At 42.5% G+C, this 19789-nt stretch overlaps 1 protein-coding gene across 1 annotated transcript; it reads left to right on the top strand.

Annotated features, from left to right (window-relative positions):
* The first annotated feature begins 1658 nt into the window (after nt 1–1658).
* On the top strand, nt 1659–19174 carry SH2D1B (SH2 domain containing 1B). The gene is made up of 4 exons (XM_045876089.2): nt 1659–1792; nt 15259–15322; nt 16862–17027; nt 18610–19174. The coding sequence occupies exons 1-4, from the start codon at nt 1659–1661 to the stop codon at nt 18645–18647; spliced, it is 402 nt and encodes a 133-aa protein (XP_045732045.1). The 3' UTR covers nt 18648–19174.
* The last annotated feature ends 615 nt before the right edge of the window (nt 19175–19789 follow it).

Below are 19789 nucleotides of genomic sequence, written 5' to 3'. Positions count from 1 at the left end.
GCCTTGGAGGAAACAGGGAGATGTTCAAAGGGTACAAACTTACAGTTGTAAGATGAATAAGTTCTGGGAAATCTAATGTACAGCATGGTGATTATAGTTAATAATACCGTATTACATACTTGAAAGTTGCTAAGAGAGTGGATCTTAAATGTTCTCATCACAAAAAAGAAATGGTAATTAGGAGACAAGATGGAGGTGTTAGCTAATGGTATGGTGGTAATCATTTTGCAATATAGAAATATATCCAATCAACGCATGTACACCCTAAACGTACACAATGTTATCTGTCAATTAAGTCTCAATAAAGCTAAGAGGGAGGAGGCCTTAGAAATTACTCTTGGGGATGGGACGCTTGGGTGGCACAGTTGGTTAAGCATCTGACTCTTGGTTCAGCTCAGGTCATGATCTCAGGGTCATGAGATGGAGCCCCATGTTGGCTCTTCACTCAGCACAGAGTCTGCTTGAGATTCTCTCTCCCTCTCCCTTTGCCCCTCTCACTCATGCTCTCTCTCTCTCTTAAATAAATAAATCTTAAAAAGAAATTACTCTTAAGGCAAACTCTGACCCTCAGGTGACAGAAGCCCCCCTTCCCAAGAATATCAGCTGGTAGATATCTATCTTGGTAGAAAAGGCTCAGGAAGGAAGGAAGGAAGGAAGAAAGAAGGAAAGAAAAAAAAGAAAGGGGGGAAAAAAAGGATTTTACCATCAATACCAGGTTGTCTAAAGAGGGCTCAGCATCTCTGGCTGGATAGACTCTTCTTCGTCTTTCTTCATGGGGACACATCACTGCTGTCCTCCAAAATGGGAACTTCAGAGGACCCGAGGATATTCAAACCAAGGCTACCATACTCTTTTCTTCCACCTAGAGATACATCCCTGAACTAATTTTGCATACTCAGATATCCCTCCCACCTGCCCCAGCTCCTTCCCCAAAAAGCATAATGCTGAAAGATGTTAACAGCAGGCTTTGTTCATCAATGGCTAGGAGCCTCAGCCAGGGACAGGCTGTCCCCATGACACACACCCATTGTGTTCAATTGCTTTCTATTCCCATTTTGGGGAATAGAACATCTTCCATTTTTCATGCCATTTGACCTGTGGAAGTCTTACCTTTTCAATTGTTCCATTACACTGGGACATACCTGGATTCATTCAGCATCTGCACACTTTCTGGGTACCTGTTATGAACTTAGCATAGCATAATCAGAGGCAGCTTCAGGGGGCCGTGGGCATCCATCACAGCAAAAGGCAGTGGTGTGCTCTTGAAAGGAACACCAGCGCCAGAGAAGGTGAAAAATGGAGGGTTTAAGGTGAGATACAGGGCTGCAAACCAGGTCCGGGGAGCCCAGCGTCAGCCCTGCAGCCCCAGGCATGAGCATCACTGAGGCTACCATGTGCTCACACTGCTCTCACATACTTCTGTGAATCACACTAGGGTCATTTACAGGCTGTCATGTGTGGTCACTTCATCACCCCACCCTTCTCATTTCCTGAATCTTGCAAGATTGCCTGAGTCCCGCAGAACCACCTCAGTCTCACTCCCACCAGCCGTCGGAAGAGGAGCTCCCACAGGCTCCCGTTGGCCCCTTCCTCCAGTGCCCTCCTCGGAGCTATCCCCAGACTTGGAGATAGATTACAGGGCTCCCAGCAGGCTCCCCATGGATCTGCCTTATTACCACGGCCCTCTGTCCAAGAGAGACTGTGAGACCCTGCTGCTGGAGGACGGGATAGACGGCAACTTTCTGATAAGGGACAGCGAGTCTATGCCCGGAGTTCTGTGCCTCTGTGTCTCGTGAGTAGTCTCACCTTCTATACATCTGGACCCCTACCCTGAGTGTGGTCCTGATAGCCCAATGCAAAAGAAGTTGTTTTTCACTCTGACCTTGCAGCCCCAATGAGCAGAATGAGATACAGCGAGGCAGCACTTGATGGGCGTGCAAGGAGTGTGTCTGTCCCAGCGCCACCTGCTCACCCCAGCAGGACCCTCTGCAGAAGCAGGCAGGGGGTGGGGGTGGGTGGCAGCAAAGGGAAGGGCTGCAGGAAGCATGGAGGTGCCTGGGAGAGAGGCCCTTTCCTGGACAGGTTGGCTTAGTTGCTATGGAAGAGGCTAGATGTCCTTTATGAAATTGTAATCCGAGGGACTAAGTGTTCACATATATTCCGCCGGACTACTTAAAGTATGATTTCAAATTCTTTTAGGTTTGTAAAGAGCTTCAACATGCATCATTTCCTTTCATCCTCCTTAGAGCCTATCAAGGCCAGCATAAGCATTTTCTAGATGAAGAAACAGATACCTGGATTTCTCGAATGACTTGCTTGTGTTAAAATGCATCTGGCATTTCCAGAGAGTTCAGTGTGAAGTTCTAGCAGCAACTCTGCTGAAGGAGCTTGTTTAGACCCGGTTAGAAAACAATCCTGGGGGGCGCCTGGGGGGCTCAGTCGGTTAAGCATCTGCCTTCGGCTCAGGTCATGATCCCGGGGTCCTGGGATCCACCAGCATCCGGCATCCGGCTCCCTGCTCAGCGAGGAGTCTGCTTCTCCCTCTCCCTCTGCTCCTTCCCCCACTCATGTGCTCTCTCTCTCTCTCAAATAAATAAATAAATAAAATCTTAAAAAAAAGAAGGAAAACAATCCTGAACAGGTATCAGTGAGAACCTACTATCTTTAAATGTTCTGTTTGGAGAGATCACTGAAGTTTTTCTTCTACCTGCTAGTGGAATTAAAACCCAAGTGTGTCTCTGGATATGCTTCAGTGCTTCTGAGAGTGAGGACAAAAAGGACTGTCGTGACTAACAGAATAGGCAGAGATCTCTTTGCTTCATTGTATGATACCAGAGATGCAGGTAAAAGAAAGATAGCCTGAAGGGGTTAGCAGTTGGAATTTTCACGTTACCAGTGATGACGGGGCTGGGGTGGGAGGGGGGGAGCGGGGTCGGTTCATATCATTTTAGCTGTTGGTAATTCTTCTTTTGAGAGTTGCACAGTCACATTCTTTACCCATTTTTAGCTTGAGTTGTTTGTCTTCTGTTCCCTTTCCCCCCCCCAGTTTCTGTGTATGAAGGTAAAACATTTCTTTTTCCAAAAAGGACACATGCGCAAAAGAAAACTATAGACCAATTTCAATTTCAATTAATATCCATTTTCAAGAAACTACTAACAAAACAGAAGCCAGTAACATTAAAGAAGAAAATATACTATGCTCAATTCGGTCTATTCCAAGAAGTCAAGGATGGTTCCAAGTTGGGTAAATTAGTAGTTTAATTACATATTAGTAGGTCAAAGTTGACGAACTGCATAACTCGCTCAAATTTGCTTAAAAGGTGTTAGATAAAATTCAACGTCCATCCCTCAATTAAATACACACACACACACACACACACGTATGCATGCCCTTACACACTCTTAGCCATACAAAGCTAGATAGATACTTTCTTAACCAAAGGCCAGGTGAAGCATAGGAGAATCGCTGCTAAAATCATGAATGAGCCGATGATGCCCATTACCAGCACTACTAGGGAGCATTTTTCAGGAGATATGAGCAAGTGTAATTAGCCAAAGGAAATAAAGGTAAAAATTGAAAAGGAAGATGCAAAATTATTATTATTTGCAGTAGACATGATTTTATGCCTATGAAATCTAAGATTTAATTGAAAAAAACCTAAAAAGTAAATTTAAGAAAAGTCGATTAACAGTATCTGCTTGTAAAATTGAAATTAAAATCAATAGCTTTTTCATTAAAAAAAAAAAAAGTAACCCGTAAGAAAATATAATAAAACAGGTCATTTACATTAGCAAAAAAAGTAATAATACTCAGAAATAAATGTGCTATGAAATGTGTAAGGTTTGTATGAAGAAAACTTTAGTAACCTACTGGGGAACTCACTAGAAGAGGTACATGAAATTAGGGACTCAATTTGGAAGCATATCAGTTTACCACAATTAATCTATAAATTTGGTATGTTTCCAGTAAAAAAATTAACAGAACTTTTTAAGTTTTCTTCAAGGATCATAAAGTTTATTCAGGTGGGACATGGAGCACAAGGAACCTGCTAGAATAGCCAAAAATATTTTTTATTTAAAAAAAAGGGGACCAAGGGCACCTAGCTGGCATGTGACTCTTGATCTGGGGCCTTCTAGGTTGGAGCCCCACAAGACGTGTGGAAATTACTTAAAAATAAAATCTTAGGGACACCCAGGTGGCTCAGTTGTTTAAGCATCTGCCTTCGGCTCAGGTCATGATCCTGGAGTCCCGGGATCGAGTCCCGCATCAGGCTCCCTGCTCGGCAGGGAGTCTGCTTCTCCCTCTGACCCTCCTCCCTCTCATGCTCTCTCTATCTCATTCTCTCTCTCAAATAAATAAATAAAATCTTTAAAAAAAAAAAAACTTAAAAAAAGGAGTTTGGTGCTGACAGATCAATGGAATAGAATACAGAGTCTGGTAGAAATAAGGCAAAATACATTGGAATTTAGCATATGATTAAAAGCATATTTCACATCAATGATCATGAACAACCATGAATGGTGTTGGGGTGCTTGACTGATCCTTTCAAAAAAATACACCTGAATTACTTTCTTCTTGAAGTAAAATTAATTCAAACTGGTTCTAATGCATAAGTTATTTTTTTTAAACATGAAACCACACGTACTAAGAAGAAATGATGAACTTTTAAAATATATACCTGGGGTTGAGAAGGGCCTTTCTAAGCAGGATGTAAAGCCCAGAAGCCAAAAAAGAAAAGTCTGATGAATCTGACCACTATTAAAAAAAAAACTGCTGGTAAAAACAACTTAAAAGACTATCAGCAAACTGACAGGACGAGTGAACCTCATAAACAAATAAGTGATTTTAAAAATCAATATAAAACTAGGTAAAGGGAAAGAGAAGGAGATTCTTGGAAACAGAAATGTGAAAAAGAAGGAAGGAAAAATGCTAGATCTCACTCATAACTAAAGAAATAGAAACTGGAAGAATAATGAGATACCATTTTTACCTGTTCAATAGGCAAGAATTAAAACTATGGAAATACTCAGACGAAGTTAGGGTGCCAGGAAGCAGATGCCCTCATACAGGTGAACACAGTCTCTTCGCGTGGTAATGTGGCCCAAACATAAAATGCATGGATGTAACCTTTGACCCCAAATTCACTTATTAGTGAATAAATAAACCTACCTTGGCTGGCTCAGTTGGTAGAGTGTGTGACTCTTGACCTTGGGGTTGTGAGTTCGAGCCCCCATTGGGTGTAGAGATTAGTGCGTTGTTTTTTTTTAAGATTTTATTTATTTATTTGACACAGAGAGAGAGCACAAGCAGGGGAAGTGGCAGAGGGAGAGGGTAGAAGCAGACTCCACGCTGAGCAGGGAGCTCAACATGGGACTCTGGGATCATGACCTGAGCCGAAGGCAGACACTTAACCGACTGAACCATCCAGGCATCCCAAGTGTAGAGATTACTTTAAAAAAATCTTTTTTTAAGACACCTGTCTTATATGACCTAATAATAGCCTACCTTATCTTACTTATGACAGCATGAGTGTGTGCAAATTGATTAATAAGAATGGGTAAATCCATATATCGTATGAAAAAAACTCCAATATCTATGGTAAGAAAAAGGCAAGATGCAAAGCATGATCCCATTTGTTTAAAAAAAAAGTACGTCTGGGTCTTTGTATATTCCTATACAATTCTAGGAGGTATATAAGTAAGAAACTTGTAATAGCTGGGAAATTGAGAAAGAGTGACTTGGGGAAATTTATTCGATAACTTTGCACTGTTTAAATGTTTTATATGTGCATGTATGACTTTTGTAATGAAAAAAAGTGTATAAAAAAGTAGTGAATCCCTGCTATCTATTCAAAGACTGTGCTAGGCACAGGGGGATTCCAATAGGGAACCTGCAATTTTTTTTCAAGGAGATCCAAAGCATGTAAATAAATTAGAAAAGGGTGAAGTATAAATTTAAGAAGAGACAGTTTTATGCAAACTGAAGGGCCAAAAATATGAGCAGGAGAGTGTTCTTAGAGGAGATGGTATTTGAGCTGGGACCTGGAAGAGTGGTAAGATTTGATTACACAGAAATGGAAATGAATAATAGAACCTTTATGTATTCATTCAACACTGGGAAGCATGTTAGGGAGGGAAGGGGGCAGGAATAGAGGTCTAGAGGCAGGATGTTTTAAAGCACACATGAATCATACAGGGTTCCTGAAAGGTAGCTTGGAAACCAGCTTTTGAAAAAGTAGGTTTGGGATAATATTATGGGGTCTGAGAAGGATGAGTCCATAGATAGCAGGGAGATGTAGATGGTTTCTAAGCAGGCAAGTGACAAGACTGGAACCCTCCAACTCCCAACTGGAGTGTTAGGAATTCCAATCTGATATATGGAGGATGCACCAAAGCTGTCGGATGATGGCGATTGAGACCATTGTGTCTCCAGATGGGAGATGGTGAGGAATTAGCGATGTGGGAGCAAGTAGTGTGAATGGGAAAAGAAGGTGCAAGGGATGTCATAGAGACAGGAGACCTTGATCCAGACCTCAGTGTAGGTAGTCTCTACTGGGATTCTCTTTAAAAATCAACATTTATTTTTAACTGTTTTGTGGAGTATCAACCCAGCTTGTGTGTTCTTCTAAAGTGAAAGTCACTAAGGAATGTGAAACATAATAATAAAATCCAATGAAGAGGGAAGAATACATATTTGGGGGGCATCTGCCCATAATCAGGCCTCACCCTCTTCCCTGCCCACATCCCTGAAAGGCAGACACATTTCAGGTACCCTCAGGCTCAAGGCTCAGGTCAAATGGCCCCCATGGAAACGGGCATTATCATGATCCTTGTGAAATTTTGTTATCACACAGATCAGTACAGACCATTCAATTCTAGTTGTTCAACAAGTATTGAAAATCTCTTATATGCCAGGCACTATGCTGGGCACTCAATTGGTGCCTTCAACACAGCTCAAAGCCTAGTGGGGAAAATAAAGAAATAAATGGGGAAAAGACAAAAGTACCTTGGAGTGTGTGCTGATGAGTACGCTCACATTGGGGCGTATGGGAACTGAGAGGAGGGAGGGACCCATTCCTCGAGGTGTGGAGAGCCTCGGCAGAACTGGGACTCGGAGGATGAATAGTAGAACCTTTATGTATTCATTCAACAAGCATATACCGAGTGGGTGAAATAGTGATGAATACTACAGGGGTCGGTCTTGCCCTCACGAATGTACATTCCAGCAAGAGGAGACAATATGATGAAAACCAAACAGGGTCAGAGTACAGGGAGGGATAGAGAGGCTACTTCAAGTTGGATAGAGAAAGGTTCCTCTGAGGAGGTCACACAAAGCAGTTCGTGCTTTGATACACAACCTTATGTGAACAAAACCAAAATGATGTACAACACCAGAATTAGCATATTTTCCTGCATCTACACATTCAGAGCCACCATGAAGGTGCTTTCTCTGAGTCAAACATTGTGGTCGGCATGTCACATTCCTTATCTCATCTACCCTTTGCAAAGACGTTTCTAGTAGGTGACATTATCCCTAATTTGTGGGTAAAGAAACCAAGCTTTTTATTAAGTAACTTGTCCAAGCCCAACTTGTCAACATGTCATTATGTCCCCTCTTACCAATGTCCCAGTGCCACTAAAATATGTTCAAGGTAGTGACCTTGGAACAGTGTTACGAAGTGCCTAAGCGGGGGACTCGAGGGCTTGGCAGCAGACCCTGATCTGTGGGGTCCTGCCCTTTTGCTTTCGAAACACCCAACCTGGGTGGCCCCTTCTTCTTTGCTGCGTTAGAATGGCAACATCCCAACTTCCATGCTTTCACAGACCTAAACGAAAACATTATGGGGAAGTTTAGAAATAAAGAAGTCACGTAGCGAGTTGGCCCAGCAGCAGACAGTATTGAGCAGAAAGGCCTGTGGTAAATGTGGACAGGAAATGTGACTCGATCACAGAGTCTGATAGAAAACGCCAATGCGCCAAACCACTCTCTCTGCAGTGTGACTTTGTGTGAGAAGCTGAAACTGGGTCTGCCTTTAGAATCAGTAGAGTCAAAATGGAGTAGATGTGGGGAGATTCAAGGGCCACAGCTGCAGGCCTGAGGGGACAGGAGGGACTCTCTGTAGCCAACAGAAGGCCACAGTTGAGAAGAATCTGGGCCCTCACTGAGGAGGACACAGCAATAAGAAGGAGGAGTGGGAGACACCTGGGGGGTGGAGGGGGAAGACGGTTCTCTCAGACTCTGAGATCTTTGGCAAGACTCTAGAGCTCGCAGAGAAAAAGATATTTCAGGCGTTTTTATTATTTTAGAAAAATCCATTGTAGAGAAAGGTCTAAAAAAGAAAGCAGAAGTGTTCTCAATTTCACCACATGGAGATGACCATTTCTAATATTTCAGTACACATGCCTCCAGACTGCTCTATATGCCCGTGCTTGTCTAAGGAAATATAAATGGGCACACCAATGGTTTGTTACACGTGACGGTTTGCGAATTGTTTTTTGTCGATGCATTGCTGGTATCTTGCCACATCGAAGAAAGCCAATACACATCACTCTTTTATTGATTGCCTCTATCATAACTGGTACCTAATCATGCATTTAGGTTATTTCCACCTTGGTCCAATGGACCCAATGTAACTTGAGACGATTAACATTTTTGTGCCTACATCTTTGAACGTTTGCCCAACTCTCTCCTTAGGACAAAATCCTAGAATTTTTAACATTTTCACACACACTGACAGTTTGGTGCCACAAAGGTTATACCAAGGCACAGTCCCATCAAGACAAGCGAGAAGCCAAAAGTCTTAAAACACTCTTTATTGACGCGTGTCTCACTTGCGTCAAGGCCTGGAGAAATGCAGAATACCTAGTTGACATCATAGGGCAGTCAATTCCATTTCCTTCAACTGACCTTCTAAAGTTTGGTTTAAAATAAAACCACAGGGCGCCTGGGTGGCTCAGTTGGTTGGGCGACTGCCTTCGGCTCAGGTCATGAGCCTGGAGTCCCGGGATCGAGTCCCGCATCGGGCTCCCTGCTCGGCGGGGGGTCTGCTTCTCCCTCTCCAGCTCCCCCCCTTGTGCTCTCTCTCTCTCTCAAATAAATAAATAAAATCTTTAAAAAAATAAAACAAAATAAAAAGATAATAAAGATTAGAAATCAGGCTATCAAGGTGCCTGGGTGGCTCAGTTGGTTAAGCGACTGCCTCCGGCTCAGGTCATGATCCTGGAGTCCCGGGATCGAGTCCCGCATCGGGCTCCCTGCTCGGCAGGGAGTCTGCTTCTCCCTCTGACCCTCCCCCCTCTCATGTGCTCTCTCTCATTCTCGCTCTCTCTCTCAAATAAATAAATAAAATCTTTAAAAATAAATAAATAAATAAAATAAAACTACAAACTCGAACGTGAAGAAGTTTCCTTGCCACACTGGTCATGGCATGAGACTGACTGCTAATTGTGGACTTGTCGTGAACTGAGAAAGGACACAGAGACCCACGCACAGCACCTCACATGATGACCATTTGTAAGGCTAAACCCCACTGGAAAGAGTGAAACAATTCAAAGATAGGCCGAAGCTCAGATAATCTGTATTTTGACCTTTTCTTTCTTTTTTTAAAGATTTTATTTATCTATTTGAAAGAGAGAGAGAACACACAAGCAGGGGGAGGGGCAGAGTGAGAGGGAGAAGCAGGCTCCCCACTGAGCAGGGAGCCCGATGCAGGACTCCATCCCAGGACCCTGGGATCGTGACCTGAGCTGAAGGCAGATGCTTAACTGACTGAGCCACCCAGGAACCCCTATTCTGATCTTTTCCAACTGAAAATTTTCATCTCAACTGAAAGGTAATGCCAAAGATTTAAAAATGGTCTTTATAAGCCAGCCCTGTGTATTTCTCACATCTTCAATGGGGTCGAAGACTTCCATGGGATAGCCAAGAAAGTAGGCATTTCAATACACCGAAGTATTATAAACCTTCGAAATGATTGAGTCCCTGGCTGGATCTCCTTCCTTGTTGTCATGTCCAGAGCAGTCCTCCACTGTGGGTCACTCTCATGCTGGAGGTCAAGCCACCACATGTTTACTAAAGACCTAGCAGCAAATATAGGAAATATTTTTCTTCTCTCTAATGCCAAGACTAACCATGAAAAGAGTAAGAATCATAAATGTAAAATGAACTTAAATTTGGTTTCTATATTAGAACAAATATAAATTCTATTAATATACCTTTTTATGTCATGATCTTTATAGCTTTATTGAGGTATCATTGATATAAAATAAAAAGTGTACAATTTTATGAATTTTGACATTTGCATGCACTCATGAAACCATCACCACAGCCCAAATAATGAACATTTCCATCACCTCCAAAACTACCCTCCTGCCCCTTTGTGATCTCCCCTTTCCACACCCCCCACCCAAGCCCCAGTGCACCGTCACCTGCTTTCTGGCACTATGGATGTCTATGTATTTCCCAGAATTTAATGTAAATCAAATCATAAAGTAGTAGCCCTTTTTGTCTGACTTCTTTCGTCCAGAATAATTACTTTGAGACTCATCCGTATAGTTCCGTGCGCCAGAGTTCGGTCCTTTCATTGCTAAGCAGTATTCCATTCCGGGGAGGCATTACAATCTGTTTACTCAGCCAGATCAATTACAGTTGAAATTGGCATGAATATCTGCAACCAATCTTGTGGGCATATGATTTCAATTCATTCATATGTGGAATTTAGGAAACAAAACAAGGGAAAAAAGAGACAAACCAAGAAACAGGCTCTTAACTCTAGAGAACACACTGCTGGTCACCAGAGGGGAGGTGGGGAGGGTGGGGCAACAGGTGATGGGGATTGAGGAGGGCTCTTGTGATGAGCACCCGGTGATGCACGCCAGTGCTGAAGCACCGTATGGTGCACCGGAACCTAAGACTACACTGTATGTCAACTACACTGGAATTAGAACTGAGCCCTTTCAACTGTTTGTTTTTGTGTTCGGATAAAGACCATTTCAGAGCGGTCAGTGAGCATGTGGAATCTTAGAAACGTAACCACTGACATTACTAACGGCTTAAGTGGCAAACTCTGCTTTCAGTAAAGATATCAACTCTTACAAAGATCCAAAAGGTTCAAGGGATGAGGTTGTTTGAAGGTGAACAAATCGAAGGAAAGTATTCAGAATTAACTTAAATTTTATGTCCTTAGCATTCCCCAACGGTGTCAACAGATAACGCTTTTCCAGGGGATGGAAACGTTTGCATAAAAAATCCTCAGAACTCAGTGATGACCCTACTGATTCACCTTCCCTCCCTGCCTTCTTCCCTCCCCCTCCCTTCATCCCTACCTCTCTCCTTCCCTTTTTTCACGTCGAAAATATACTAAAAAGGCTTATTCTACTTGAAATTTTTCATTGTTAATGAAAATTTAATAAGATTTGGAGCATTTGGTTTTTTGAATACTGTATGTCAGTTAATTAATTTTATTATTTATTTATTTATTTATTTGAGGAAAGGGAGGGAGGGGGAGGGGCAGTGGGAGAGGAAGAGAGAATAGAGTCTTAAGCAGACTCTGCGCTGGGCTAGGAGCCTGACATGAGGCTCCAATCCCAGGACTCTGAGATCACTACCTGAGCCGAAACCGAGACTCGGATGCTGAACTGACTGAGCCACCCAGGTGTCCCAATTAATCTAATCTAATGATAGTTTTTATATTAGAAAATATGTATTTATCTCATGTATTTTCCTTAACTTATACTTTTACTTAATATTTTATAATATAGTGATTTTTTAGATTGTAAATGTGTTTCAATGTACTAAATATTTAGTTTCTGTGATCTTTGCTTTTTTAATAAATAATATAATATTGGCATTGTCAGTTTTGTGCCAATATTGCCAATCTTAAGAAGTGCACGTTTGGGTTTACAGATTGTATGCATTTCAGCGTTAGTAAACTTTGCCAAATTGTTCTCCAAGACATTAGTATCTAATTACATCCCCATTAGTTGTAGGTAGAACTTTCTATAGCTTTACATCACGGCCAATATTTTCCATAAGTAAACTCTCATGTCTTTGCCAATCTGGTATGAAATGATATCTAATTATGGTTTAATTTGTATTTCCCTGATTGATAGTGAAGTAAAACATCTCTTCATATGCTTAGTGGACATTTCATTAGCCTTTTTTAAATGGTACATTAGTGTTCTTATCATACAGTAATGCTACGGTGATCTTCTCCCCGCCTGTGGACTTTCTCACTCTGTTAATAATATATTTTGACAATCGGAGGTTTTAATTTTAATATAGTGAGTTTATTAATCTTTTCTTAGGGCTTGTACTTTTTTTGATGTAGGAGCTCCTTTCTTAACTCAAGGTCATGAAGTTGTTCACTTACACTTACTTTTCCTAAGCTCACTGTTTTGTTGATTCACGGTTAGGTCTTCAATTAGAATGTGAAGTAGGGATCCGATTTTATTTATTTCCACATTAAGACATTACCATTATTATTTAACAAATAGTCCATCCCTCCTCACTGATCTGCTGTGCTAGCTCTGTCATATACCAGGTTTTCAGACATATATGGGTCTGTTTCTGGGCTCTCTATTTTACCACATTAATATCTTTTCTACCCTGGAACCAGTTCTCGCTGTCTTATTTATAGCTTTATAAGAAGATTTGAGACCTGTTAATACAGCCATCTGCCACACACACACCCCAATCTTATTTTTCTTATTCAAAATTGACCAGATTTGGGGTGCTTGGCTGGCTCAATTGGAAGAGCATGCAACTCTTGATCTCGGGGTTATGAGTTCGAGTCCTGTGTTGGGTGTAGAGGTTACTTACAAGTAAAACTTAAAAAAAAAAAATTGAGCATATTTTTGTGCAGAGGAGGGACATGACCTGACTCACATTTTTGGGGGCACACAACTTAAAGCCATTTATTAAACATTAGAAGAAATAAGAATCAATGACAAAATACATTAGGCTAAAATCAAAAGCATATCGATTGCAAGTAGATTACAAATATTTATGCTATTTATCTGTATGGGAAAATCTTTTGAACAAGTGGGAAAAGTTAATAAAGCTCTCTAAGTCAAAAAACATCTGTTTCTCATTTTTAAATAAGGGCCACCCTGGCTGTCGTGTAAAGAATAATAATTTATGACCTCAGAGAGAGAGAGAGAGGAAAAAATTGCTAGAACTATATCCTTGAATAGATGACAATGGGTGGCCCCCAGTGAAAGAGGAATTTGTTCCAGAGAGTGGCGTGCAAAGTTGGTGCATGGTTACAAAGGCTGAGGATGGGAGCCCACAGGCGAACAGCTGTGGCAGCTCAGAGTCTGGGAATTCTCTTCCGACTGCTTGAATCTTTGTGAAGTTATTAGTGAGGTGAGGTGTTTGGGGTGTCCGAAGAAAGGGGACAGTGTACAATCACTATTGAGGGAACGGGGAAATCACTGATTGCCTGGAGCACCAAGAGCCCACTGGAGGTCTGTGGTCATCAATTGGAAGTGAGACCAGTCGGGACCCCAAGGGAACGAAGACAGGTGAATGAGAACAGTGGAAAGTGGTAAGGCCAGAGGACTGGAGGCTCTGTGGTCAAGGGACTGATGCGGTCAGCGAATAGAGGAAAGGATCTGGGAGTGGGGACCAGAGAATGGGATGTGTGAAATTCATAGTATGAAAGGGTCGCAGTTACGGGCAACCACAAGTTCAAAGTTATAAGCCTAAATCTCTCATTCTCGAATAAATAAATGAAATCTTTTTTAAAAAAGAAAAAGATCATATTTGAGCTATGTCTGTCTTTAGAACTTGAAGTATATGGCTTTTGGACTAGTTAACATAGAAGCTCCATTTGTTTTAATCTTTCATACTCCTCTGGTGGAGATTTTCTTAGCTGATAATACAACAACATAATTAAAAATGAAGTCATTTAAGAATTTAACATATGATAGTTGGGTTTCAAAGAACTACATGATCAGACAAATGCAATGTATGGACCTCGTTTGGATCCCGATTTGAATGATACTTCTGTGAAAGAAATTTTTTTATAAAGATTTTATTTATTTATTTGACAGAGAGCACAAGCAGGGGGAGTGGGAGAGGGAGAAGCAGGCCTCCCGCTGAGCAGAGAGCCCGATGCGGGGCTCGATCCCAGGACCCTGGGACCATGACCTGAGCAGAAGGCAGACACTTAATGACAGAGCCACCCAGGCGCCCCTGAAAAGAAATATTTGAGACCTCTTCCCAGATATGGGATATTTTGTCACATGTGGACACCAAACTCATGTGAAATGTTCTGTTGCTTGCGATGTGATTTGGGGACACCCACTGGCTTATTCTGGCCTCAGGAACCCCCACAAAAAGGATTGGGATTTGAAGTCAATGGCCAAAGCCTCCTGACAATCAGTGATCAAATCCTCTGTACCTTAAAGCTCTTAAGTTGCTTTCCAAATTCCCAATTCAATCAAATGATTCTTTGGCATAGGTGCACGCATGGGGCCAGGGGGCCGGGGGGGGGGCGGGGGGGCGGGCATGGGGTGGGAGGGATCATTAGGTAATCTGAGCCTCATGTCAATGTCTTTCATTCTCTCTTTTTTTTACACTTTAATATTTCTGGGTAATCAGAACATGTTAAACAGTTGATAGAGACATTTAATGTATGCATTTTCCTCCTGGGAAGCTATTGTTAAATTGATCCCTTACAATTAATGGCATCTTGGAATTGGAGAAATACAGTAATGTATTTATGTTATGTCTTGCTTTGGAAATTGCTAGATTGGGCCTATTATCTAGATTCTGGTTAGATTACTTAGCCAGCGGAGCCAGTTCCGATGAAGAACAAGAGAGCAATACATCATTTCCTTGGGCGAAATTCCCAACGTTCTCTTTTTTTCATTAACACTAACTATCTCTAATAAAGTTCAATGACACATCATTTAGTAAACAATACAGGAATGGCTCAATGGTGTTTTTTTATGTTGTATCAACTTAGAGCTAAGTGAAAAAACTAGAGAGAAGTATCAAGACCATGGAAATAGTAAATTCTCTCTCCTTACCCTCTTTGCTACAAGCCCAGACTTCCACCATCAGAATAAGTGTTCCCATTTCCAAGCCTTTGTCGCTTTCAAATTCCCACAGATGAGAATGCCTGAAAATGATCAGTTTCTTTTGGGGACCCAAGATTGCCAAAGGCATTGTGCAGAAAATAGAGCTGTAGGTAGAAGAGACCTGGTTTTACATATGAGAACATTACGATTCACACAGTCATCTTTCCACAGGTTTAAAAATTTCGTATACACGTACCGAATCTTCAAAGAGAGACATGGGTTTTACAATATACAGGTAAGAACGTATGAGAACTCCTGTAACGAAAGACTGGGGGAGAAGAACCTGAGATCATCTCTTGAACCTGAGATGTGGCAATGGAGAGGCATTTTAAAAAGGGAAGCAACATGCAGAGTTAGAGTCAGATCCATAGTAAACCTTGTCTTTCTCTGAGGGAAATAGGGAGAGTTTTTGAATATTCAAGGCTGTTATTCAGACGTGTAGACCCTGGTTCCCCCAGTGGTCAAATGCACCAGGATGGACTCCAGGCGAGGTCGCCATCCAATTAGAAGACACACAGTGACCAGGGCGGGACGGAATGGGAAGGTGGGGAGCAGTCCGAACACGTAAGAAGACAAGTGAGCTCCACGATTGTATGAAAATATAAAGGTAAGCATCAGTCAATGGGCAGTCTTAGGGGTTTCTTTAATTTTTCTGGTTTACTGAGCATTAAGCAGAAAACCTTTTTGTTTTGAAATAATTTCTCTGGCTTAAGAAGTAGAGTATAATATTAACTGAACCTTTACTAGCAAAGAATCCTGAAATAATCTTTTTGAAACACTTGCAGACAAGGTTAAGCAGATTTTTCACTGCCAGATTTCTCAGAATCTTCAATATGCTAATGTTCATTGTGAATATCTAAAAGAAATTAGAATATACCGTGATCCCCAAACACATACACACACACACACCACACACACATACATGTTTAAGTATATCTACCTGTGTGTGTGTGTATAATTTTTCTTTTCTTACAAAGGACAAACTGACAAAATTTGAATAAGCTCTATAGATTAGTAAGTAGTACTACATCAAGACTAATTTCCTCATTTTAATCACTGCAGTGTGGATATGTAATGTTCTTGCTTTTTGGGAAATATTGATGTATTTAGGGTTAAAGAGCTATCATGTCCACACTTAATCTCAAAATATTTTTTTAAAAAGAATATGTATTATGTATCCCTATAATCGTACACGTATATACATGTACATTTAGCAAAAGAAAATGAAAAGCAAATATGTACAATATAAATGTTAACGTTTGGGGTGTGAGGGGTGCCTGGGTGGCTCAGTTGGTTAAGCGTCTGCCTTTGGCTCAGGTCATGATCTCAGGGTCCTGGGATCGAGCCCCATGTTGGACTCCCTGCTCAGCGGGGAGCCTGCTTCTCCCTCTCCCTCTGCCTGCCGCTTCCCCTGCTTGTGCTCTGTGTGTGTGTGTGTGTGTGTGTGTGTGTCAAATAAATAAATAAAAATTTTAAAAAAGAATTAAAAAAACATTTGGGTTGTGGGTGAAGGATATATATAAAAATTTTAAAAGTATTTTTTCAACTTTTCTTCAAGTCTGAAATTATTTCAACATAAAATATTTTCTAAAAAGCAACTTATATGAACTCTTTCCTTTGTTGTGCATGCTTTGGGAAATTGTGATAATTCCTTAATACAGGGGAAGCGACAGGCAGAGGGAGAGGCAGCCTTGCTCTGAGGGCTCAAACCACTGCTTTGAGGTGTCACATTGCACATACAGTGGATGGTGATGAGTATCTTGTATTTTGGCAGACCGTAGAAGGTGTTCCCAAACAGATCTTCTCAAACCTAAAGGAATTGATCTCCACATTTGAGAAACCAAATCAAGGGCTGGTGGTCCACCTTGGACATCCGATAAAGCAAGGCAGCTTCTGCCCGAGATGGAGACGATCACAGATAAAGCTGGATGGTATTTACGGTAAAAACTCTTACGTGGGGGTCAGAAAGGAACTTTAGTCCCATTTCTTCCACTGGCCGACTTTGTAGAATTTATACAGATACACACCCTGTTCTGTCGTGTTATCTCTAAAAGACTTTGCCCACAAAAAAGCAACATCAGTCTTGTTGGGAAGCAGTGTCTTTGAGCCCCGGAAGGTGGCCAACACACGGAGTGCTCTGCCTGGCTAGTCAGGAGAGCAAGAGTGGTCCCCGGTGCATTCTGGAAGAGCTGACCTCACACCCATCCTGCGAACCACAGGTTTGGGAATAGATGGACAAGCAGGCAAAATTTTCAAATGAGAAAGTTGCTTTGATGCCCTCCCCAAGGCCCATACTGGTACATTTTGCTCAATATTTGCTGAGCATTCATTTATTTAGTGTTAGGGGACAAATTATTCCAGATATATCCCGAATGGAATTAAGCCATGGTGGAAAATGAGAGATGGCCAGTAAATTTGAGTGCAGAGAATCCACACTGAGGCCCTCTCAAATTGTATCACTAGCAGCCACAATTGCTTACTTGCTCCCCGTGAAACCTGCCCTCAGAAAATCATCCCTCTAGTATTTGTCAGTTACAACGTGGTTTGAATTGAACACGGATTTCCTGAGACATTTACGGCTTACTCCTGTTTTCCCATGGTGGCACGTAGGGTCACATTCCCAAGCAGAGGGATTTCAGTTATCAGTGGCCGGGTGGAGGGCACTGGGGGGAGACATGCTAGCTAGGGAGAAGGGCAGAGGGCAGAGTTCCAGGGAGCCTGCAATCACCCCACATTCTACTGTCTACTTAAGTCACCCTCCGGGCCACCAGGGCAAGATTCTCACCTCCCAGCAAAACTAAGCATGAGTTTTTAATGATGAGAATAACAACCCCTCCTCTGCCCCCTGCCCCCTGCCAAGGTCTGTGCACCCATGTACACGCAAAGTCACTTCCTATAGATTTAGCTACAGGTGTAATCCCACGGCCACGTTCCACCGAAACTTATAGGAACAAAAGCACAAAAAGGGGCAGAGCTAGAAACCCAGGAACGTTGCGCACTGCAGTCCTTAGGAAAACCCAGATGAGCTGCTGAGGGTGGTGGGGGCTGTGGCCGTTATCTGTCCAGCAATGATAAAATAATCACAAATGCCAAGGGGAGAGTTCTTTCAAGATCTTTCCCAAGAACTGGGCGGGAGTCTTACCACCCCGGCTGCCCACACTTGATTAGCCCTGGTAGGTAACCCCAAGTCTTCAGCTACCAAAGGGGAGACATCTTCTCTTCAGCTCACTGGCTTCCTCCCCTTCCCTTGGCCTCCTTAGAATAAGCCTCAGATGTTCTCACTCTGAGGGAGACACAGGTTTTCTGCTGGAGCAGGAAACTTGGATGCCTAAACTTATAAAGAGACCCCCCTATTTTGCCCGGGGAGCTCCCTGTGATACACCCGCCCTTGAAGATGTCACTCTGATGTAGCATCGAGGTCCTCCTGTGCCTGGGGAAGAGGTCTTCTTTCCCTTGAGTGAGGTTGGTCCGTGCAACCCCCGGGTTTGCCTCATGGATGGTCTTCTGCTTTTTTCCCCCCAGAGAACAGTAACAGTGACTATGTGGAGGTCTTGCCTTGAAGACAAGGAGACTGAACAAAGCAATTAGAGAAGAGATGGGGTGACAGCTCTCACTGGCAACCCTGCTTCTCCTGCAGGTGTGGTTCTGGAAGATTGAGCTCTAGGGGACAATTCAGACTCTCCTGGTCTGGGTGACTGAAGACATTCTGTCCACCAACCTCAGAGAAATTATTCCCCACATCCCTGCCTCCCATGCATACACCATGAGCAGCTTTGAAACTCCTTTCCCCCCCTCACTCTTCTTGCCTGGAATAGGACGGGCTGAACCTATTCTCCATGGTTGATGCCCTCCTGCAGACCAGCGATCTGAGGCACAGCTTCATACAGAAGAGTGCACACTTGGCCATGAGTTAGGAGCCTGAGTTCCAGTCCTGTGGCTATGAGACTTTGAAGAAACCTCTTGCCCTGTCCGGGGGTCTCCACTTCTTCATCTAGAAAACAAACACATGTTCCTGCCTCTCTGCTGAGCCCAAATGGAGGAGTCCTAGGGTCATGGAGATGTACACAGGGGTGGCAAGAGATCTGAGTCCTAGCCTCCCACAGCCAACATGGTCTCTGCACCTGCCTGTCCCAGTCTTGGTCATGGCAGGGGCCCTGACCTCCCACCTGTCCTTCTCCCCCGCATTCTAGCTCTTCTCCTTCTTACTAATCTTGATTTTCCTGCCAGACACATCCATGGAAACACTTTCTCACTGGTTTTGCCCAATTTCACGTATGCACCAACCACTTTAGCAGCATGGATGTAGTTCTGTACTGCAGTGATATCTGTGGGCATCTTAAAGATATTCTCCTTTGTGTGGTTCCTTTTCCCATCTAGATATTAAGTGCCACCAAAGCATGGTTGGGTCTCCCTCATATCCCCCAGTGTGGAAAAGTGTGCTGCATAGAGCTGTGCCCATTCACAGGATTTTGACTGGAAACACATTGCTGAAGGATTTGTTGAATTTGTTCAAAGTCCTTTGCATTTTTCTGCTAGTTAAAAATTTTAATTAAGACCTGATTAGTGTGGAATGTACCAAATTCCATGCCCATTCTTTTACCTATCTTCAAACCATAGTGATTCATTTTACCCTACTGGACTTATCTTCCAAAGTTATTAAAGAGAAGAACTCTAGATTTCCAGACAACATGAACAGACGTTG

The sequence above is a fragment of the Mirounga angustirostris genome, unplaced genomic scaffold, assembly GCF_029215605.1.
Source record: "Mirounga angustirostris isolate CCGP_5_RB_7025 unplaced genomic scaffold, mMirAng1.0.hap1 SCAF_6, whole genome shotgun sequence".
NCBI classification, from domain to species: domain Eukaryota; kingdom Metazoa; phylum Chordata; class Mammalia; order Carnivora; family Phocidae; genus Mirounga; species Mirounga angustirostris.
Note: the sequence above shows the minus strand (reverse complement) of the source record. Positions and strands in the feature narration are given on the sequence as shown.

Bases quoted from the DNA above. Each gene is read 5' to 3' on its own strand.
- SH2D1B (XM_045876089.2), top strand. From the start codon at position 1,659: ATGGATCTGCCTTATTACCACGGCCCTCTGTCCAAGAGAGACTGTGAG. The intron at 1,793-15,258 runs GTGAGTAGTCTC...ATCTTTCCACAG, and splicing joins GTTCTGTGCCTCTGTGTCTC to GTTTAAAAATTTCGTATACA. The intron at 15,323-16,861 runs GTAAGAACGTAT...GTATTTTGGCAG, and splicing joins ATGGGTTTTACAATATACAG to ACCGTAGAAGGTGTTCCCAA.